The following is a 23,926-nucleotide window of genomic DNA, read 5'->3' on the forward strand; positions in this document are numbered from 1 at the left end:
TGTACGCTGTGGGCAGCGTCCTGTCTCTTCAGTGGGTGTCCACTACAGCAGGGAGGATAGAAGATGGACTCTCAATCTGAAATGCCTTCACGGCAAGGCTTCTAAAGCTTCAGTAGTCTGGAGTCCATAGAGGACTCGAAGGAGCGCAGCCTGCTTCTCTAACAGCAGTTTAAAATCCTGTGCTCTGGTGAGCCCAGGTGCATCATTTAACACTAGTTTTCGGTGTGCTACTTCTGTAAAGAGAGTCGTTTCGTAGCAACTGAACTGCTGCACAGCATTTGTCAGCAGCAGAGGGAGGATGGGCAGCTTCTATGTCTTCAAGTCTCTGTTGTCCTGGGAAATTTGCATGTTTCCCACTGGCGCCCGCGACGTCCGCGGGAGAGGGGGAAGAGGGAGAAACAGGGTAAGAGGGTTCTGAGGACGCATCTTCACAGTCAGACCGTGGCAACCGTACAAGGCAGACGGGCTGGGAAGGCTCCAGAAGACAGTGATGGTGGGATGCCTAGGCGGCGGAGAGGTCCACCAAGCAGGGGAGGGGCGGCCCGGGCAGTGTTTGACGAGGTCACCCTGGAGACGGCCTAGGTGCCCTAGGGGACTGCTCCACCAAGCGATGCTGGACGCAGCAGCGGGTCTTCTGCAGCTCTGCTGAGGACGATCCCAGGGCCAGGTGGTCAGACCTGCCACCCAGAAAACAGCAGGTATGTTCAGGCGCTTGGGGAGAGAGAGAGGGCCCAGGAAAGAAGGCTGGAGACGGAGCAGCCAGTGTGGGGGAAAGGCGATCTCTGCATCCAGCCCTCAAAAAAAAAAAAAAAAAAAAAAAAAAAAAAGGATCCGAAGTTTGGTCTTCAAAGAGTGACGCTCAACTCATCTGGTGACCGCTGGCGACCACTTTGCTACTCGCTGTACATCTGGAGACCTCTGAACTCCTCTGGAGTCTCTCTCTAGGGAGGACTTGTCAGCAAACAGAGTAGGGACCAGCTAATTATGGGGAATTGACAAGCGTGGGAGGCACCTTCACTTTAGGAATGCATTTCTTAGTTCTTCTGGAAAGGAAGAGTCGGTCGAGGCAAGCTTTAAACAGCCAGCTATTGAGTAAAACAAGGCTTGTCTCCAAAGAGACAAGCACCGGCTGCGAAAGGGGTCGGGGTGGTGCAATGAGCTGTTTCTAGCGGAATTTAAAGTGTATGAATATTTATGAGATAGATAGCATATTCATGACGTAAGGTAACAGGCTTGTTTCTCTCAACTTTTAGTAAACCTGACCTCCTTTTTAGGGAATTTCTTCCTATGATTTCTAGAAAGGACCCCAAAGAAGGTCAAAACCACAAAACAAGGCTATAGGCTTAAAGTGTGGACACTCTTCATTATTGCGCATGTGTAGGTCGATACACTGATGCTTTTAGCTTTTTGATGGAAACGAGAGCTCTGACCATCAGGAGACTCCACTATCAAAATTCAGCTATAGCTCTCTTAATTAACAGACCTCTGGCTCCCTTTTGAGGCTGCTTTAGGCCCATGATTGACCTCATAGCTTTGTTGGTTAAGTTTTTTTTAACTGAAGTTTCGCAGTGAAGGATGGGGCCATATTTTACAAGACTGGTAGCCTCCGCAAATAGCAAATAGGTCCCAGCTCTCTGTAGAACTGGCAACTCCCAATGTACCTCTCCTGACTGTCTATCCAAGCGCAAACGCTCGTACCACATTGCCTACCACAGCAGCAAATATTAACTAGGGGACTTACAGCAAGATTAGACTCAGAGCAAAAATAAAAACGCTGAATTGCAGTACAGGACAGCATCTTTCTATAGTTGCCAATCTTTCCAGAGTGACTTTCTCCCACTACATCAGTTAAGCATTTGGGCTCTGAATTAATGTCTGCTTGTGTGAATGAGGTACACTATTAAATAGAAATTTTCCTATTTCCAGTTGTATTGGCACAACAAAATAACTACTTATACTACACATTATTGCTCTCCAGAAATCTCAGCCCCCATTCAAAAGGGTCATAGAAGCAGCCCAGTCCTCTACCTAGGATGAAATTTAATTAAAAAAACTAAAAGATGTTCATGTTTTTTTCCTTTTTTGCAACATTATTTTTTCCTATAGTGTGATGATGTCAGCTTTGTCTAAAGATAAACTGTTTCCTGCAATGAAGAAGAGGGGGAGCATGTGTTCCCCAAATAATCATGAGTTCCGACAGAAGGAAGGTCACTGGCGGGTCAAAAAGTGAGTACCTGGATGTGTATTGCCTCCAACTATGAGCAATGTTTACCAAGAGCTGAAACATTGTCCTAGGAATAGAACAAGGTAGCAGTGGGCAAACACAGTGCTCCACTGGTCCTTAGAGCCATAGTTAAATGAGAGAAGAGGCTTACATTGATGCTAGGAGCGTGGCTACTGCCTTCAAAACTACCTCTCACCATGCAAAAAAAATCACACACCTGAGACCAACCACCCTCACAAATCCCTTAAATCCTCCTCAATATTATAAAACTGCATAGTTGTACGTTTTGTAATCAACATCACCTATTTAACACAAATTTTGTACTATATTTTCAGTCTTTATGCATATCCTTTTAAATGGTATATAATATTTTATGAATGTGCAACCAGGATCAGTTAGTCATCCTCAAACTATTGGATATTTTCAATTTGTTTTGTTTTGTTTTGTTTTGTTTTGTTTCTTCTTCTTCTTCTTCTTCTTCTTCTTCTTCTTCTTCTTCTTCTTCTTCTTCTTCTTCTTCTCTTTTTCTTCTTCTCACTGTATAATGATTCTCTACTAGGTTCTCAACAGTATAGTTAGTGGGTCAAGGGTCATGAATATTTTTTGGGCTCTTGCTACATGATTGGCATCTGCACAAGTAAAGAGATGAATCCCCCTTGAATACTTCCACGGTACTTCATCTTGACCAGTATCGGCAGGGAAATGAGACAGATGACCGGACATAGCAGTCAATCAACTTATACAACAGACCGATTTGAGGACACCCTGTGTTAATGCCATGGTTGGGAAGCAAGACTTAGTGTGCTTTGCCAAACAGACCAAGGTTAAGTGGGGTTGTGGAAGCCAAATCTTTTTTATTATCAGAGTGATTCGGCTGGTGCCCACGCTCATTTACAGTTCCACTTTATTCCTACAAGTTTGTAGACTGCTAACACAGTCTTGCTTTTCTTTTACATATTTGGAAAACAGTATACCAGAACAGAAACCCACTCTAGGTCAGAAGGAGGATGCTTCAGTCATTAATTCCTGTTTCTAAGCCTCAGCCATTCTGGCTGCTCCTTTTTAAACCACTACAAGGTTTCTCTCATGCACTCTCTGTCTTTTGAGGTTGGGGGTTGGTGATTAAACCCAGAGGCTCTTGCACATTCTACACTGAGCTACACCCCAGCCCTCCTTCTACGTCTTACTTTGAGACATGGATGCTAATTAGACTTGGGCTCTCTCTGTTCTACCAGGAAGCTTTAAACTTCCCTTTCGCTACTTCTCATCACTACAGGCCCTGTCACCAAGGCAACCACGTGTTCTTTTAAAACATCTATAAAAATAATTGTCTACCTAAATGCAGCTTACTTGTTCATCAAGGCCAGTTAGGTAAGAATTTGATAGAACGGCCCCATGGTTTTAAAATAGCGCCAAAGTAACATCTCTATTTCCATCGACTCTTCCTAAACATAGTAGAAAGTCATCTGAAATCGGGGTGGGGTCAAACTTAAAGAACTAGCTTCTTTTCTATATTTATTTGTGCAGGAGGGGAGAGGAAGGCGACTCGTGTGCCAGGTACAGCATGTGTGTGACAGTCAAGGTCAGCTTTCAGGATGTGGTTCTCTCCTTCCACCATGAGGGTTTAAGAATCACTCTCAGGTCATCAGACTTGTCAGTAACTGTCTTTAACAGCTGAGCCATCTCATAGCCCTGGTTTGTTCTTTGCAAACCACAGTTCTTGTGGTATTAGTGATTCTCCTTCATGCGCATCATCAACTGGTATAAAAGTTATGATATATTAGTGTCTCTCACATGGAGACCTGATTTTATGTTAATAATGTGTCTGGAAATGATGCATCTTTTTCTTGAAAATTAATTCAAAGCACTTTTTTCAAAAGCTAAATGTCAGCATTATGAGTCATCTCCTGAAGGGCACTCAGGACCTGAACATTATCTCCTTTAGCCCTCCCAACCCTCTCCTCCTATCCTGCTAGGCCTTCTCATTCTTACTGTTTACTGTGGAATAGCTGAGACTTTCAGGTCAAGTAACTTGTTACAATGGCAAAAATACAGTACCAAATTCAGAGAACGGCTCTGGGGTCCCCAGGTATTGTTCCCATCCTCCCCATTCCTGTGGGCACCTTGCCCTCTAGCCATACGCACTCTCCCTCAGTGCTCTGCCTGGCCCCAACCACTGCCAGAACCCCACTCCTTGTATGAAATGTTCTCTTTTCTTCTGCTTTCCTTCCTTCTCCTTCTAACCTCTTTAGGAAACTAAGTTCCTATCCTGGACCACCTCTACCTGTAAACTGAAGAGTTTTTTTCTGTCTGTCTGTCCCTCCCTTTCTTGATAGGCCTGTATGTGATGGGGCTGTTGTTGGTTTGGTTTGGTTTGGTTTGGTTTGGTTTGGTTTGGTTTGGTTTGGTTTGGTTTTTAAATCTAGCTCTGTCAAAACACTGCAAACCCACTTGTCTTTATAGCAGTAGACAGTGAGAAGGAAAGAAAAGAAAAGAGTGCAGGTAGATCTACTGGGGATGTTGGTATAAGATCAGCATGGGTTTGTTCTTTCGTCTTGACCTTTATGTCTTAGTTCTCTGAATTGTGACTGGTGTCTAACTATCATCCTGGGCATAACGAATGAGTGAACGCCTCCTGTGTCATGAGAGAAAGACTGAGCATGTATTCCATGTTGCTACTGTCACCTGCTTTCAGAATTGGATCTTTTTTGTTCAAGTTATATTTTATAAGACATTTTTACGTTTTATTAAAGAAAGGGAAGTATCATGTTAAGGTGGTAACCTTGCTGCCCAGGCTGGTCATAAAGTCATTAATCATTTGAGTAGCTTGGATCAAGAAGGGCCCCACTGCACCCAGCAGCAAAATGAAACCTTTTAAGCCAGGCCCCCTTATCCTAGCAGGCTAAAAATGCATACTAGTTCATGACTTTCCACTCTTGGTTTTCATGCACCCCACTGGGAAATCTGAAACTGACTTTTCACTTAAACAGTTTAGAAGAAGAGAAATGGTAACAACTGTTGAGCCTTTAGCATCTGCCTCAGCTCTGCTTCCGGGAAGCTTCATATAACTGGAGCTGGCAAGCCAAGCACTAAGTCCAGTCTGAGGTATGGCTGGGTATGGTTTCCCAGCTAGGAGTGGTTATTACGTAGCTGAATTTCACTGTCCATCAATACAGATTTTAAGGCATGGAGTGCCCGCTCAGTACAGTGCCTCCTGCAGCTTTGTGATCGCAGCAGCAGCAGTGTCTACCCACAGCAGCAACAGAAAGCCAAGGGTGCACAAAACCCAAAGTCCCATTGTCTGACCTCTTCCAGAAATGTCTGTCAATGTCTCCTCTACGAAACAGGTGCGGGTATCATTCCCATTTCCAAATAAAGAAACAGCAGCTCAAGCAGGTTGAGCCACTAAAACCACTGAGTTAGCAAATAGAAGGAAGTCCTTTATTAGCTGCATATTTTCATTGCACAGAAAGAGGCGATCCATGTATAATCTGCATGAATGCCATGGGCTGCTTCTTCACGGAGACCTTGGGTTTTCCACTTGTGAGTCCCAGCATGTATTCACACTGACATTTTACTTGATGGAAGGCTCACCCTCAGGCAGACATTAAACAGCATTAGCACAAGTGCTCTCATTACTTGTCCTTAAAATGGAAACAGAAGGCATGAAGTAAAGTCACTTTCCCCAGCTAAGGCAGCAAGCTATCTGGGAATATGAGCTCTGACCAGTAGTTCTACTGTAGGTTTGGGTGAAGGTTAAAAACTAAAGTCTTTCTTTTGCCTCAAACCAAAGTTCTCATGATGGCACAGAACAAAAAACTGTGGGCGTACACCATTCTCCATGGGAATGTGTTGAGGGCAGCCAGCAGAGCAGCTCAGCCACACTATGTTGACTTCCCTGTTAGTTACTCAAGACACGGTGAGCCTCTAGTGCATGTCAGCCATTGCCCCACACATTAGGCATACAAAAGTCCTGACGGGGTCTAGCCTAGAGATCATTGTTGTTCCGGCAAACCAAAAGCTACTGGGGAACTCCTTCACAGTCCGATGTGCATTTCAGTGACTGACCAAATTGGAAGGCGCCACCGTCATGAACTTTGTGAGAACCTGCTCAGGTAAACATGTGGACGAGTAAATTTACATGGATCAATTTACTCTAGGATTCCAAGCCATGAGCCCATGTATCAGAAATTAGGTCAGGCTATCCTTTCTTTGCATCCCTGACAGGAAAGCCTGGAAGACAGAAGACCAACCAGATAGCATGTGATATAGTACCATCTGCACTGAGCTGAGAGGCAGCTTAGCCCCAGAGAGAGAGACTTAGAGACATAACAAGTTACTTTCCAGGTGAAACCATGGGGAAACGTGACAGCCTCAGAAAACTTCGAACAAGGTGCCTTCTGCACCTATACTGATAGTGAAATGCTGGTAGACAGAATAGCAGACATTGCTGACGCCAGTGAGAATAAAAATAGACCGAGCTGTTCAGTGCACACATCAGATGGACAATAATAATAAGCTTTAAAAATAATAAAATCCTAAGTTCTGCAGAGGCAGAGAGCTTAATTCCTTTCATATCTCCTAGTATGACATCTCAAAGACAGAATCGTACCCGCGCGCAAAACTGTCCTTCGTGAAATATTTTGATCAGTGAGTGGGCAATTATGGCACCATGTGAATGCTTGAATAATTATGTCCTTTTGCTCTGAAATTATGCTTACGGCCCATTATATAGTAAGTCTGGAGTGACTTGTAAGATGAACTCACAACCTAGAAAAAGTGCTTATTCAAGTGTTTGGTACAAAGCAAGCTTTATTTTAGCTTCCGTATTCAAAGGGTCCATTTGCATCTATTTCAAAAAATGAAAGGAAGGGAAAAGGAGGAAGGAAGAAAGAGGAGGAGAGTAGGGGTTTCCTCTGCACTGGAAATCTGTTGTGCTGACCACACCCGTCATTGATGACTTCACAGTCATGTGAGGAAGCCAGGGCTCAGACACACACAGCATCACCTCTCATGACTGCAGTGTGGCTTAGAAACCTTGCCTCCTTCAGGCCCTGCAAGAGAAGTTTATGGTCTGGCCTTGCCCTTCAGCTCCCTTCCTCTCCGATGAGCAGTCGCCCACAACATCAAGAGCTGGCCCTACTGATCACACCCATAACTGATCTGTCAATCTCCCGTTCTAGGTTGACTTCCATCAGGCCAGGGCTAGACTTTTCACAAGAGGTAGGTGTATTCTTTGTCCTTTGAAAACCATCCCTATTCTTGAAAAAAAAAATGCTTCCCATGAGATGACGCCTTCTGCTGTTTTCTCATTTAATTTGTGGAAGTTTTCAACTTCCTGAAGTTTCAACTTCTAGAAAGCCAGGCCAAATGGGGTATCATGGAACTGCATGATTTCCACAAAGCTGCTTTTCTGGAAAAGAAGTACCATCTACTGCTAGGAAATGAGCTGGCATGCTTTAGGTCTTAGACGTAATCAGAAAAAAGTCCACAGATAGTCTTGATCCCCAGTTAAGCAAGTCTCTGTATATTCTATCTTACTCTCTATATCATGTTCCTAGAGCATAGATATCTAATTTTAAATGCATCTTTTGTATCATCAATTCTCTCAACTCTGACACATTGTAGCCAATAAATTCTTGTTTAAAAGCTTTTTTAAATTAAAAACAAGCAACAACAAAAGCAAAAACAAAAACACAGAACCTATAGCTTTTTCTCTGTGCACTGCAATGTCTATCCACTAGGGGGAAGCACATGACTTTAATGACAAGTTCCCAACTTGACGGGAAGGCACTCTTAGGGACATGGGTGGCCACCAGCTACAAAACCCCGAAATTTATTCTCGTTCTCAAGAATAACTCTTATTATTTCAAGAAACCTGAATACAATTCTGTCCTCAAAAGTAGCTCAGGCACTTCCAAGCACGGCCTGGATTTTTACATGGAATTTTACACATTTTGATTTATAAAAGTACCTTTGTATAAGATATACTTTCTTTCTCTTGTCTCTACCATGAATTTGCTGAATGCTTGTACCAGCTTTTAGATCAGATTCTCAGCACATGTACTTGAGGAGCAAAGGTGAGGAAGATCACAGAGTTGGAGGCCAGCCTCCTGTACCTAGCAAATCCCAAGCCAATCCATACTACACAGCAAAACACTGTCTCAGTTAATTAAGGTAAAATCGATTGTAGCATTGTCTAAGCAGTGAGGCTATGTGTCAGGAAATCCTTGGTTGGATCACAGAACTGGACCTCATCCACTTGGAGTGTTGGGAAATGTAGCCAGTGTGTTTATTGTATTTATACTGGCAGTTGAAAGTGTAAATGCATTTAGTGAGCGGATCTTGGCTTGTCTTTAGCCATTCAAAGAGCCTTGAGGCCCTTTCGTGTCAGCCAGCGTTCTGGACTGACATTGATAGTTCCATGCTTTCAAAATTTAGGAATTCTTCAATTTCTAAAAACTTACCAAGGGGCTGGAGGGATGGCTCAGTGGTCAAGAACCATGAGCTGCTCTTTGAGGAAGCAGGGTTTGCTGCTCTTCTGAGGAAGCAGGCTTTGCTTCTGGCACCCCTGTGGCAGCTCACGGTCTCGTGCGATCTGACACCCTCTTCTGGCCTCTGTGGGCACCAAGAACTCACAGGACTCACACAGACATGCATGCAGACAAAAGACCCGTCCACAAAACAATAAAAGTAAAAGTGAAATGAAAATATAACTACCCCATATTATACTGCAATGTTCCTTGCCCAGTATCTATCTCTGAAGTCATCACTCATATGATGAATACATTATTTTTAAATTTTCCATATTTCTTTCATCTCTCCATTTCCAACCCATCGCATGCTAACCCATAACTATCAGACCATGGTTCATAAGGATGAGGAAAGGGCCCAGCTGGCCTCAGGGAGGCCCTACCGCCTTCCTTGAGTTAGTTCCTTTTATGTTGCTGTGATAAAGCACCTTGATCAAGGCATCTTCTAGAAGGACGGGTGTACACGAGTTTATGGTTCCAGGGAGGTAAATAACCATCATGGCACAGAGGCATGGGAGCAGGCAGCAGACACGGCGGCTGGAGCAGGGTGCTGAGAGCTTACATCGTGAACCACAAGCACAAGGCAGAGAGAACAACGTGTGAGTATGCTCAGCTCTCAAAGCCCATCAGTAGTGACAGGCTTCCTCCACCAAGGCTGTACCTCCTCCACCTCCCCCAAACAGTGCCACCAACTGGGGATCGAATGTTCAAATGCCAGAACCTCTGAGGAACATTCTCATTCAACATGCTACAGTTTTCATACTGGAAAAGAAACAGACATAAACACGATGTTCAAAAATAAAAGTTCAGACTGGAGAAGAAGGGCCAAATTCAGTTCCCAGCACCCACGTCAGCTCACAGCCACCTTTAACTGCAGTTTTAGTGGGATCCAATGTCTCTGGCCTCCATGGCCACCTGAGAACATGTACACACACACACACACACACACACACACACACACACACACACACACACACCACATGCACCACATACACACACCACTTTAAAATAAAAATAATGAAGCTTTTTTTAAAAATGTTTTCTGAAGTTGTAGTCCACTGGAGACATTGTCAGCCTCGAAAATGCAGAAAGAACGCAATAGGTCACCTAGGCATTCCCTCTGTATGATCAAGGCAGCCAGGCTTCTAGTAAAACAGCTAAGATCTTGGCACAGCCTCATCTCCCCCAACAAAACTGGGCAAGTTACCTTCACACAGCTGACTCCACTGACCTAGAGGAGTCTGTTTCAACAAGTGTCTGCCAGTAATATCTAATGTGTATGGTAACACCATTTTTTAAAAAAATACAAAACAGTGCCCTAAACAAAATGGAAATACATTTTTTCCCCACATAAGAAAAGGGCAGTTCAGAGACCGAGGCACTGCCGTTCTTTTCCAGTCGACGAATCATGAAGTCTCTGGGCCGTCCACCACACATTCCAGTAACAGAGGAAATTGAAGACCGGCTCCTACCAGTTACTTTACATTTGTTGATTTGGGGTTTTGTTCTGTTGTTTTATTTTGAGAAATCTTCCTCGAATTTCTCCCCAGTCAGTTCTGGTTGCATCGCACTGGTTCATAAGCCACAGATCTCCAGCAGCACAGTAAGGGGCCAAGGGTTTGCGGTTCATTTAGAAAGAGATGTTAGGGCTCTGTTGCCAAGAAAGGAGAGGAGCAACACTGGGAAGAAACTGGCAGTCCCTGTCACATGTTAAAGCTCACTTATAATAGTGGCATACTGGAAGCAATTTAAATGGCCTGGAGAAGAAACAGTGAAATGCAAAATGTTTGTATATTAAGCTAATATTTTAAATATGACTAGGATGCAGTTTCAAGCAAAAGCAAAAACAAAGTAGGATTGTATATGTAAAATTATATATTTGAAAACATTCTTTTTTAATATTAATGGTCATTACCTAAGCATCAAGGTTAGTAATATAATTTTACTCTGCACTTTCCCATGTGTTTTGCATGTTTTACAAAGAGCATACAGTATTTACATGGTTAACGTGCAAAGAAAAAGACACTTGAGAAGCTCAGTTGGTAAAGCCCTTGCTACACAAGTGTAAGGACTGGAGTTTGAATTCCCAGAACCTGTAAAAGCCAAATGGATGTGAGAACTACCTTGTAATAAGGGGACTGGAAGGGAAAGCAAAGAGGAGGACCCCCTGAGCAAGCTGACTAGCCAGACAGGGTGACTCCGGAGCTCAGGGTTCAGCAAGCCTCCATTTGTAAGGTGAAGAGGATCAAGAAAGACATCTGACAGCAAACTCTGGCTTCTATATGCATCTGCATGCACAGGCACACACACAAACACACACTTATACATACATACACACACACTTACACATACACATATTTACACATTCACACCTATACATACTTACACATATACACATTTACACGCTCACACACTAATACATACACACGTATTCACACACACTTATACATATAGACTTATGCACACACACATTTACATACTTGTACACAATCACACACTCCTATACATATACACATTTACACATTCACACACACAGAGATGCAAAACAAAAAAATACTCCAAGAAACCATCTTTAATAATTCAAAAACAAACCAGCCTCTAAAACTTCTAATCTATATGTCAGACTTCAACCCTTGGTTTTCGGAAACTGCCCAGTCGGTAGATACCGTTTTCATAGCAGTAATAGCATAGAGTACACTGGCCACTAGGCTTCAATAACCCTAAGCAGAAGGGTAACAAGAATGGCTGTTCCTTTTGTATTTTAAAGTCAGCTGATATGAATTGTGCATCACTCTGATTTCTGTGAATTTTTAGTATGATACCAGAAAACAACAAAGGCTTACACCAACACCTCCTGCACTCTGCACACTGCACACACACACACATATCTGAATGCAGCCACGATCCCCACTAGTCATGGCCCCCTTTTCACTCTGTCTGCTGTAAGCACACATTAAGCTTTTCCACTGCAAGATAAATGGAATATTTGAAAAAATCAAAGCCCACGTTCCCTACATGTGTGACAGTTAGTCTTTGGCCTCCTTTCTTTTCTCTCTCAAATGGAGAGAATGATGACTTCTTTACAGCATCAAAGGAGGTTGAAAAGATCAAATAAAATAGCTGGTAGGTGCTGTGTTGCCAAATTGAAGGCAGCACACATAATGATAGGCACATAAACTCACCCCAGAATCACCGTCGGTTTCATAGGCAGAAACCGTCTATCATCTTTGGCCCCGCCCTCAACACCTGTAGCCACAATGGCCTAACTGGTTGGTTGCTACTTCAAACACAGCAGGAAATTGAGGAAAGCAGGTGTTAGAAGGAAGAGCGTGGAATCACCACCACACAGATGCACCGTGACAAAGGCAGTCAGAATGTCACCACCCTCTCGGACATTGTGAGTGAGCTTTAATTTGTCCCGAAAACTATACTGTATCAAAGGACTTCTAAAAATAGAGTGACTTGATTTTCTCAATATGTCAATTTGCAGATCCCACTAATTCCAAACATCTGCAAACTAAGTATTTTAAACTTCTCACAGACAGAAAGGAAAGAAAAATCCCAATGATTAAAAGCAAATAAGCTCAGCACAGTGCATGTTTTTAAGTCCTGACCCCCTCAAAAGGCAGAGGCAGGTGGGTCTCCAGGAATTCAAGGCCAGCCTGGTCTACATAGTTCTAGGCTAGCCAGAGCTACATAGTGTGACCCTGTCTCAAAAAACAAACGAAACCTAAATAACTCTTTCCTATTCAATTACAGCAAAAAGATAGCCTTTACTTGGAGAAATGGTCACTCTGAACACACATTCACACCCCTACATACAAATGTATACACACAAACACACACACACACACAGAGAGAGAGAGAGAGAGAGAGAGAGAGAGAGAGAGAGAGAGAGAGAGAGCGCATTGCCTTTGAAATGGCATCTGTCTTAACCTCCATCTTCGCAGGTGGAGGGACGTTGGGGGAGAACGTTGTAGCTCATTAGTCCTCCTTGGTTTTCGATGGGTTAGGTTGAATTACACAGTGCCAGAACCCATCAGGGGCTCCTCCTTGCTTGGGTTTCTTGTTCCACACCTGGATCAGATCATATTGCCTTGGAGACCAATCCTTTTTAATGCTGAGAAAAAGGTGAACGACACTGATTGACTTCTTAGAGTTTAGTGACTTGTGGTTTCTCTCACCACGTAGATAGGTGAGTGTCCCATTTCTTTCCTTTTTTATTCTAAAGGGATTTGGTGGAACTTATCAGGGATGATCTTTTTATAATACCCTCTGTCTGTGTGGATTTGTTTCCCAACATGCTAAGCTTCTTTATCCACCGCCAAGCCCCATTTGTGAGTCTTGTTTACTGTGGGGTATGCTTTTGTGTCTTTGTTAGGGGGCTCCATTGACAATGGCTTTTGAAACACTCACTGCACCACCCCGGTAGACTTAGGTCAGCACCTGCTCTGGCTTCTACCATGACCCTGAGACTCTGTCCCAGTAACTTCTCTATATCTCTCAGTGTTCCCATCTCTAAAGTGTTTCAGACTTTAAATAAGCCGTTGGGCAATTTATACAGTTTATTGGAAACTTCCTTTCAGTAAAATTTAGCCTGTTTGAATGTACTTGCTTGAAGCAACGTTATGTGTTGTGAGCCTTGTGACTAATCAGTGTTTCCTCCTCTGCTTTTAGTTCTGTCTGTACAGTGTCCCACTCGGATGAGCCCAGCCATCACGATGAGTCCTCTGGCCTTCAAGTCCGGATGGAAAACACCTACCAATTAGGTGTGCTGCTCTGTCATTGGTCTGCATGCTAAACCTTGACTTCAGTGACCAGTGCTGGCTTAGCGGTAGCCTGGCATTGTCTTCAGTCCTAGAAAAGGGGCCTTAATTTGAGAAAGCGGGTGGCAAATTACAGAGTTACGGTCTTGCTTTGAAAAACTGAAACAAAACAAATCAGGTTCACCTAAATCTCCAGTTTACCTCTAGATACCATAAATGTGTATAATATATGACTGAATTCAAGTTCACTGGGTATTTCTTGATGGAGATGGGTGTGTGTGTGTGTGTGTGTGTGTGTGTGTGTGTGTGTGTGTGTGTGTGTGAAAGAGATGTGATGTGAACTGATGTTTATCTTTCAAAACCAACCAAGGTTGTTGATGGTGTAGGAAAAAAAATATCCCTCAGTGCAGAAGCAGCCCACTCTGGTCCCCTGTTGACAGAGATGTTTATCTACTGCCATTGAGGTTTTGGGCCTCTGAAAACAAAGGCTTTCACACCTGCCCTTGTGCTCCCAGGTGGAGTCCACTACAAATACCTTTTCCCACCCCTGTTTCTTTACAGATCTGCTTGTTTTCTTTAAGTGTGTGCCTGCCTATGATTATCTGAATTCATATATAATTGCTGCCCTACATAAATTCCACAGAGGCTTACCAAGAAGCAAAGAAGGACTCTGTGGGCCAGGGTAATTCCACCTGTGGCCTGTTAAACCCAAGAAAATTATAAACCATCACCCCAGCCTGCTAGGCCTTATAGCCAGTTTTCTGCAGTGATCCCAATACTATTTGAGTTAGAAACACAGCATCCCTCTTCATCTTCTTATAGTGGACAGCCCTCCAATTTCATTCTGAGAAGTTGTAATTACTTAGATAAAAGGAGGACAAACACATTGTGACTTTAGATGCATTTACATGGTGCGTGTACTATTGTGGTGGTTGTCTGAGACCCTCAGTCCAATACTACAGGCTCCAGGGTAGGCTGCTAGCATTTCACACTGCTTGCGGTAGACAGCAAATGTTCCTACCATCCAGTTTGCTTTAGTGGTGTACCTAAGTCCGGCTGCTGCCCTTAGCTTCTCTAGTCAGCGACCTGAGTTTGGGTCAAGTTTTCTCCAATATGCAAACTGTTTCTTTTTTGTTGTTGTTGTTGTTGTTGTTGTTGTTGTTGTTTTGAGACACAGTTTCTTTGTGTAGCCCTGACTGTCCCGGAACTAGCTCTGTAGATCAGGCTGGCCTAAAACTCAGAGATCCACACATCTCTGCCTCCTGGATGTTGGGATTAAAGGTAGGGGCCTCCACTCTCTGCCTTATCAATCACGGGCTCTTAATTCTTGGCAGCCTGTGACTTTGAGTCAAGTGCTAGGAAGAAAGGCCTGGAATGGAATCCAATTACATCAAGGATAAAGCAGTTTAAACGGGAATCTCCATGTTTCTCCCAACCCCCAATTGCTACAAGCAAATAATTGTCTAAGTTTCAGAAGTGCTGGCCTTTGAATGTAGGTGATTGGCTGACTATGGTCCTCACTCCCCACTCTCCTGCCCAGTACTGAATCAAGTTGATGTAAGACAATCTTTACATGTAAGGCTCCTCAGTACCTTTCGCAAGGCAAATAAACGCAAGGGCAGGTAGAATTGGAAGTACAGTTTAGTTATTAATAGAGCTGATTGGCTGCTTTTGAAAGCAGACTTGCGTAGCACAGGCCTTTTATCATTAAGACTGGAGACGTGGGGGCTGGAGAGATGGCTCAGCGGTTAAGAGCACCCGACTGCTCTTCCAGAGGTCATGAGTTCAATTCCCAGCAACCACATGGTGGCTCACAACCATCTGTAAAGAGATCTGATGCCCTCTTCTGGTGTATCTGAAGACAGCTACAGTGTACTTATATATAATAAATGAATAAATAAAAAAAATTAAAAAAAAAAAGACTGGAGACGTGGTTCCATGGATAGGAGCTCACCACCACCGCACCATCTAAAGCCATCCTAGGTTATGTGTGCTTATCCTTTTATCTAGATGATTATAGCTACCATAAATAAAGTGACACAAGAATATAGTTCATGAGGGGGAAACACAGAAATGGGAAGCCTGCGTTTCTCAGAATAAAGCGCCACTTAACCCTTGCTCACTCGCCCCAGAGAGGAGAGAATGGGAGAAAGTAACAGCAGCCTGTGGCAGCTGATTTGTCTGGGGGTGAGTGCCAGTTTAGAGACTCGCCCAGAGAAGTGATATTTAAGCAACGCACCCGAAATCATAGCTCTCTTTGTGTGTAAGTAACACAAAGGTCTTTAGGTCCAGGGATGCTCTGAGAGTCAGTGAGGTGCTTCACGCACATTGCTTCCCATTCTCTGGAAGTGCAGCTGAAAGGGACAGACTAGGGCCTTCCCACCGTCACCAACGTCACTATCTCTTGTTTAATTCAAGGTGGCCTCCATACATTATAGAGTAAGTATTGCACTGGACTTTATTTCTAGAGCTCAGGTTAAAATTAGGTAACTCTTTTTTAAGATGGTGACCATGAACATCACATCGGTGAAGAGTTTCAGTTAGATTCTTTTCTTTCTTCCTCTATTTTATGTATATGAGTACACTGTCGCTGTCTTCAGACACACCAGAGGAGGGCATCAGATCCCATTACAGATGGGTGTGAGCCACCATGTGGTTGCTGGGAATTGAACTCAGGACCTCTGGAAGAGCAGCTAAGCCATCTCTCTAGACACCCGATAAAAGTGTTCTTAAGGCTTTCTCCTTTCCCCCTTTCGTTCAGTCTGAGACTGTAGCCACTGCAGTGGTCTAACCATTAAAAATATAATTCATCTCTTTAAATCATAGCACAAAATAATCGAAAGTAATTCTTTCGTGGTTTTGTTTTAGTCTCAGATGGCTCCTGCTGGCCTCGGACTCACTACATTGCCAAGGACAGTGTTGAAGTGCTGACCCTCTAGCCTGCAGCTCCCAACTGTGGGACGCCAGGCCTGGGAGTAATGCTTGTTATCTCAGTTAGAGAAGTCATGGCACAGATGGCTTTTTGCTTTCACTAGGTTTGGGTCTTCTGTTGTTGTTGTTTTGCTTTGTTTTGCTTTTTTAAGTTTTATTCTTGTTTTTCGGATCTTTTGAAATCCATACCATTTTCTTCCTTAGGGGGGAAAACATCTCAGAATGGAGAGGACAAGGTTTGTTGATTGCATTAGTTGTCACTGAACTTCAGGAGCTTGCCTTGCCTCTGCCCCCATCTCTTTGAATGTCCACCTCTGAGTCTGAGAAAGGTGACAGGTGATTCCAGATGTGCAAGGGAAAAGCCAATAGAATGTGAGGAATGAGGCTTCATTACTATGTAGAGAAATAGTTTTAGAAAGCGTAATCACGTTTGTGAGACAAAAGGGGATGCAGTGTATGGGGAAGATGTTGGTACAGTAGACCACAGCAGTACTGGGAACCAGACTCCCCCATCGCAGATGCTCTTCTGTTGCTAATGTGTACAACTTCCTCATCCTCGGGCTGTGGCCTTCCTTCCGACCTCTTCCTTCCAACCTTGAGTAACGTGGCCTCTGGTAGTTCCTGGGGTTTATAAATCATGGCTTTTGCTATAAGGAAGGGGCCGACTTGTTTTTCTACACACTTCTACTTTGAAATGAAGCGTTAAAGACAGTGTTCCTGTGGCCTGCCTAGAGCTATGCCACCCCTGAGCCAATCGCCTGCGCTCCGCACTTGGACTCACGGGTGTCAGTGACAGATGCTGTAGTGTTTCATGACTACAAGAGGGAGAGGATCCATTCCAGACGGGCAGATGCTGCCCCCGTGGGTGAGAGGGGGCAGGGAGCACTGCCCTGACCAATATATCTGCACTAGAAGAATTATCCACTTTCTGAGTGTAATAATGAGGATGGGTACCTTAACATAAGGCAGAATGGATTCCCTGGGACTAATATTGGCCAAGTGAGGGCATGTGATGTGAGTGCTTGGTAGGGTGGGGTGTCTATCAGGATGACATAATGCATTTAATTTAGTCCAGGCTAATGGCATAATCTTTTAATATTTTCAATACAAAGGAGAAAGTCACCTTCAAATTTGATTTTCTCAATAGGGGTATATAAGTTGGGATTCTTCTTTAAAGTAATTTTATTAGTTCTTTGAGCATTCCAAGTATTGTACTTCGACCCCCAATACCTTCCCCTAACCTCCTCTGAGATCCACGCCCATCCCAAACCCCAGTAACCCACTGACTGTAGTATGTGCTGTCCATGTATTCCTGTGTGTAGGACCACCCAGAGGAGCATAGTGGACACGCCTTAAAGGTTTGTCCCGCCTCCAGAAGCTATCAGCTGTCCACAGCTCCCCAGGTAAAGGTAGGAGCACAGGAGCACCTTACACAAAATGCACACAGAGACCAGAGGGCACCCAGGCTCGCTGTAGGGAAATCTGTCTCTGATCCCCAATCCCTGGCTCCTGGGGTCCAGAGCAGGACCTGATTGAGTAACTGCTTGAGATTCCTGCTGAACAGGTGTTTTAATGTTTCAGGTCGTATCAATGTTTCCTTTGCTTGGTCCCCACCTGATTTCCTTTTTTGTTTTTTAGACAAAGTCACACATACAGCACAGGCTGGTCTCACAGTCACTATGTATCCAAGACTGGACTTAACCCTCGCCCCCCAGTACTTAACATTACAATCATACACTTCCATGTCTGGGCTTCCTATTAAATTTAAATCGGATTAAATCATTCTTATATCATCAAAATAAAGATTCTCTTAATGAGCCTCAGGAGACTGAGCTCGCTGGACTGCAGTCCTACACTGTAGCCTACTCTTGAGTAAAGCCAAGGAAGCTTCCGCAGAGATGAAAGGCGTGTGAGGCCTGGGGATTTGCCGCCCTGGCACCCCGCCACGTCTCCGTCTCGGACTGGTTACATCTCTCAGCCAAGGGACAGAGCGCTCCTAAGGGAGCCATTTCCATTCAGCCCTGCTGGGATCTATTCCAAGCTCCCTTCCTGGATTGCTCAGGCCTAGGGTGGCATGCTTCCACTGGTGGAAGGGGACGACCCTATCGCTTGTAATTTCCTTTTCTCTCCCAGACTTCCCCCATTCATTAAATCCTTTCATTAAATCCTCTTACAATCGTCCCAACCATGGTGTGCCTTGCTTCCTTAGCCCCTACCTGATCTAGGCATTGCGAATAAACACTAATAGATAATGTTAACTGCTAAAAGAGAGTTGGAAAGCATTCTCGATTTCCTCTGTACTAACTCAGCAATTATCCAGCCCCTAGACACCAAGCCTTGGCACCTTGTGCATGCCAAGTAGTGGCAAGGGCAGATACCAGAAGGATAATACAGATAATTCCAGGGATGTCTGAAGCTTTGATCTGTCTATGGATGAAATGCGACTGGGAATATCAATTTTAAAGCCAGATAAGCCTGGGCGTCTAGTCCCAGCTCTGTTACCGTGTGATTCTGGGCTTACACCTCCATATTCCCATGTGTGCAAAATATGTCACAGAGGCCCTTCAAAGATCTGCTAAACGATACTATAAGGTAAATACATGCTTACCACAACCCCTGACACATAGACTGTGGTCAGCAAACCGTAACTATTATTTGTGTAGTGATTTTTATCTATAAAATGTTTAAATCCACTAACCCCAGAAATTATCCCTAAAACATTGAGGAGGATAAAAACCCCATCTTACCATTGCTTTCCTCCTATTTTACCTTTTTAATGGTTTATTATTTAACAGTCTATTACATTTATTCCTGTGCGTGCATCTGTGCATACAAGCATGCAAACACCACCACAGCACCCCCATGGAGGCCAGAGGACATTTGGAAGTTGGTCCTCTCCTTCCATCATGTGGGTCTCAGGGATTAAACTCCAATCATCAGGCTTGTCAGCCAGCACCCTTATCTTCCGAGCCACCCCACTGGCCCAGGTCTTGCTTCTAATGCACTGGAGAGAACTGCAGGATGCCTCGACTATTTTCAGGTATCCAGGACAGCAAAGGTGACTCATGTGTCTCGAATCAATGAGAGGGGTAAGATTTGAGAGAGAAGACGTGCCTGGGAAAGACATTTGAGCCAGAATTGGAACTTGAGTGGACCTGCCTTAAATGGACAGATGGAGGGTGGATGGGACCCCATCTGAAAGAGTGGACAAGGGTAAAGACACACAAGTGTGTTTATATGACAGATGGGGCCTGCGAGACTAGAGCACAGGGAGCTATGGTGGCTGGAACAAGGCCACAGGACACACACAGGCCACAGGTGCGCATAGACCCTTCCTAAAGAGAATGCCATTTTAAGATCTAGGTTTTCCAAGCAAGTTTTCTGGCCGCAGTGGGGTGGATTAGAGCAGTGTGGGTTGAGTGTAAACACCAAGGAGGAGCCAGTGTGAAAGGTGCTGAGGCTTTGAAGTAAGCAGCCACCAACACTGGGAAGTGAAGAAGAAGCTTGTGGTGCTAACGTCAGCAGAACTCCCTGTATTCCTGAGGGAGCCTGGTAAATTCTGAGTTTATTATCTCTCCTACCCCCATTCTCTCCAGAAAAACCTGACCCTCATTGTGACTTCTGTCTCCCATAGCTGGAGTTCACCCAGATGACTAAAAGGGTTTCATGAGTCAGTTGTTCTTTTTATGAACAGATAAGGTAGATGGGTATGATTAGAAACGACTTCTAAAGAAATTACGTATGCATTTCTAGGTCCCACCAAACCTTTCCCCGTGGCCACTGTCAATCGTATTTTGGAAGATGTACTAACTACCTATCTACAAGAAGCAAAGTATGACCCGGAGTTTTGCAGACAAATGACTAAAACAATTTCTGAGGTACAGTGCAATTTGCCCAGTGTTAGCTCTAACCACACTATTTGCTGAAAGACAGCCCTCCTTCTGCTTTGTAAGAAAAGAATTCATTTTCAGAATCAGTTCAGTGGCATACTTATATTTTATAGAAATAGTTATTAGCTCATACTGTGCACAGGTACGTGTGTATATGATGAGCCTTTGTTTAGAACTATCATTATATGTGTGATTTACGACAAATCTATTGCTTGTATACAACTATTCCACTTTTTTCTAAAAAAAGAGTTATATTTTTATTGTGTATGTGTGTGTCTGTGTGTATACACACATGCACACAAAGTGTGCATGCCACATGTGTGGCAAGTGCCAGAGGGAGCAGATCCCCTGGAGTTAGTGTTACAAGCCGTTATGAGCTGGCTGCTGGGAATGCTGGGAACGGAACTGTAAGAGCAGAAAGTGCTCGTAACTACTGAGCCAGCTCTCTGGGTCCATGCCACTTAAAAAAAACCATCTTATACATTTGTATGATGTGTACATATGGTATGTGTGTGTGCTTCTGTATGTGGATGTGGGCATGCATGGGCCATTGCACACATGTAGGGATCAGAGGGAAACCTTTTGTGTTAGCTGTCACGTGTCATCTTGTTTAAGAGTCCGATGTTCACTGCAACATACGCCAAGTTAGCTGGGATTGTCCTGTGTCTGCCCCACTTCCCTGTAGGTATGCTGTGATCAAAAATTCCCACTGCCATGCCTGACGTTTACTTGGGATTGGGGGACTTGAACTCAGGTCCTCACACTTGTATGAGTGCTTTACCCATGAGCCATCACCTCACCCAAAACCTGTTTCTCTTGGTTTTGGGCTGTTTTCTCCTTGCCACAGGAAATTTTTGAGTGATGTTGATGATGTATATCGTGGTCTTTAACTATAGTTCCATGTTTTATCAACCACAGTGTATTTTATGATAGTTTCTTCTACTTTGGATTTTATATCTATCTCTGGGATGAATATTTATATCTATTATGTTGTGGGAATTTGCAAAATATCTTTCCCTCACTAGGCCAGAAAATGAAAATAGCCCTAGTCATGGCATTCTTCAAAGGGACACCATCCTTTATAGACTTTCAAAGGATGTAATAATCCCTTGAATCCTGTCCTGCAGATGACAAGCTTCCTGAAAGTCTTCGGAAATGCTTCAGAAATGCCGGCGGCGGCTTATTGCTAGTGTTGTTATTTGTTCCTGGACTCCTGCCCCACGAGGGTAGTACTTGAAGGAAAGTTTACTTAGGGCTCTGTGAGAGACTGAAAGCATCTACAGTGCACCGTGCTGTTTTCTTTAAACGTTTTTTAATTCGTATTTCTTTTTAAAGTTAGCCTAGAAAGGGACGAGCTTCATTATGGTCCATTCACACACATCTGCTGTTACACTCCCCTCTCACATCGTGCTCTCCCTCCTCCCTGCCCTCCTCCTCTTGGTCCCCTCCATCCTTCCCGAGTTATACTCTCTTCTGATTTTATACTACATTTAACAATTGTGAGGTTTAGTGTGACTAAATAACTCCCTGTCCCTCTTTTTTCTCACTTTCTAGGTTATTAAGACCCAGGTCAAGCAGTTAATGATTCCGCGGTATAAACTAATTGTGACCGTTTACATCGGACAGCGGGATGATCAGAGCATAGTTATTGGCAGCAGATGCCTCTGGAATCCTAAAAGTGACACCGTCTCATCCTATACTTTCAAAAATCCTACTCTCTTTGCCCTTGCAAATGTCTATGCAGTTTACTTTGAGTGACTGAAAAAACGGTCCACGTGTCCCGAAATCATGAAACAGGCTGGGTGTCTCTATCCACAAAAGTTCTACTGGCAAAAGCTGTGGGAAAGAGACAGGATGAAGATTTCAAAGGACTGGAAGCTTCCATCACGCTTGTGAGGACTGGCGGAGGGGGAGGGGAGCCTAAGAAAACAGTCTTGTTTGTTCAAAGCAGAAGTCAGTGCGGTTCACATAAACAAAAACGCCAGCTAAATATCGCTTTGGGTGCTAATTTTTATTTCTCTTTTAGTTGGAGAGCTGGAATTCCCTGGACCACTTTTTGATAAAGCTCTAGAAATATATGGCAACATACTCTGGATATATATCGTATAGGATAGGATAATTCAATGACACATACAAAAATGGCAGATGTTAATAGGTTTCAGTGCTGCATATAAAATAATACTGGTTTTCATTTTACATTTAATAAATTGAGTGGCATTCATTAGCTGCAACTGCTGTTCCATGTACCTGGCAGTTGAAAGTGCTGACATAGAATTAATGATTTCATAATAATGACCATGGTCCCATGGGGCCACTGGCTAAATCTAGATGCCCTTGTGGGTTGTCTGCACTTTACAAAATTACAAGAGAACTGAACATTGGCTCTTCAATAATGGAAACTATAAAGTGGATACAGGCTTTTAAGGACACTAAAGTAGGCATTGTGCTATTAAATATACATGATGCTTAATACTAAATGCGCCCATAGCACCTAACATCATACATCAGGAAGAGACACTACCTTTAAATACACAGTGCCCGTGTGCTTTTGACTAGTTCTTCCTGACCTACCTTTTACCCAGAACACAAAGCTGGCAGCTTAACAAATAAAACATGTGTGTTTGCCATTTCGCTCCTATGAGTTTAGCACTAAGGCGACCCCGGTGAGGTTTTTTGAATGTATGGGCATTGACGTTTTACAGGGCTGAAATGGCTCTGCGGCTGGCTGATGCCTCTTGTAGCACGGATCGTTTGTTTTTATAGGGCTTTCAAGTCTTTGTGTGCATGTGAAATGATGCTGTGCCATTGCTCTAGGCTGGCAAGTCATCTGCCTAGAGGACATTTGTTAAAGGTCAGACACAAATTGCTCACACATGGAGAGGATTAGCGAGGTTATACTCGTAAGGGGGAAATTGCATGTAATCCGTATCAGAAAGATGCTAGCAAACGAAAGCCCAGTCAATGCTTCACCATTTTAAAGTCTTTTGATGTCTCACTTTTCGCTGAAACCAAATGTAGTTTTTAAATGCATTCCTGGGCTTTTTCTGATAGTGCTTTAGGGGGTCTACATAGAATCATGACCATATCCAGGACGCGCCTGTCTCCAAACCCTAGCTTCGCATGTGGATTTGATTATCAGGGGAGGAAGCAGCCAGCAGCATGCTTTTGTCAACGGTTTCTTTCTCAGACAATGGCCATGAAATCACACAGCAGCTTGGGAGGAATGAGTCAAATGAAGAAATAGCTTTACCTACAGAAAGTCTGCTGTCGAGATGACTTCCTTTCAGAGTTCTAGCTTCTAGTCAGTAGAATAATTTCTCACCATCCCTCCCAGGTTGTGTTGGTAAGTAAAGCCTTAAAATACAAAAGCAGTTAAAATGGAAAAGGTAGTTTGCAGGCCTGCTAGCATGTGCTGTAACTGAGATCGGTTCAGAGATGTGCTCCAGCAGTCCCAACAGCACAGGAAAACAGAGTAAGAACTTACCCAGGCCAACTAATTTTCAGGCGAGTGTTATTCACCACTCAAAGCTTCGAGACAAAGAAACAGCTCCCCCTCCATGAGTGTCAGCCTTCCTGTTCCCC

The 23,926-nt window shown here is 43.8% G+C and overlaps 1 protein-coding gene across 8 annotated transcripts; it reads left to right on the forward strand.

The window, feature by feature from the left end:
- The first annotated feature begins 197 nt into the window (after window positions 1-197).
- Dynlt5 (dynein light chain Tctex-type family member 5) lies at window positions 198-22,969 on the forward strand. 8 transcript variants are annotated; one of them, XM_087549823.1, is made up of 7 exons: window positions 262-698; window positions 2,107-2,226; window positions 7,408-7,447; window positions 9,239-9,356; window positions 13,435-13,526; window positions 20,208-20,332; window positions 21,899-22,334. In XM_087549823.1, the coding sequence occupies exons 4-7, from the start codon at window positions 9,256-9,258 to the stop codon at window positions 22,100-22,102; spliced, it is 522 nt and encodes a 173-aa protein (XP_087405949.1). In that variant the 5' UTR covers window positions 262-698; window positions 2,107-2,226; window positions 7,408-7,447; window positions 9,239-9,255; the 3' UTR covers window positions 22,103-22,334.
- Window positions 22,970-23,926: the final 957 nt, after the last annotated feature.

The sequence above is a fragment of the Rattus norvegicus genome, chromosome 5 (genome assembly GCF_021556685.1).
Source record: "Rattus norvegicus strain SHRSP/BbbUtx chromosome 5, alternate assembly SHRSP_T2T, whole genome shotgun sequence".
NCBI lineage: Eukaryota > Metazoa > Chordata > Mammalia > Rodentia > Muridae > Rattus > Rattus norvegicus.

What these genes read in the sequence shown, in the direction of transcription:
- Dynlt5 (XM_087549821.1), top strand. Translation starts at nt 2,111, where the DNA reads ATGATGTCAGCTTTGTCTAAAGATAAACTGTTTCCTGCAATGAAGAAG. An exon ending in GGTCACTGGCGGGTCAAAAA is followed by an intron (nt 2,227 to 13,434) that starts GTGAGTACCTGG and finishes CTCTGCTTTTAG; the next exon opens with TTCTGTCTGTACAGTGTCCC. An exon ending in GGAAAACACCTACCAATTAG is followed by an intron (nt 13,527 to 20,207) that starts GTGTGCTGCTCT and finishes ATGCATTTCTAG; the next exon opens with GTCCCACCAAACCTTTCCCC.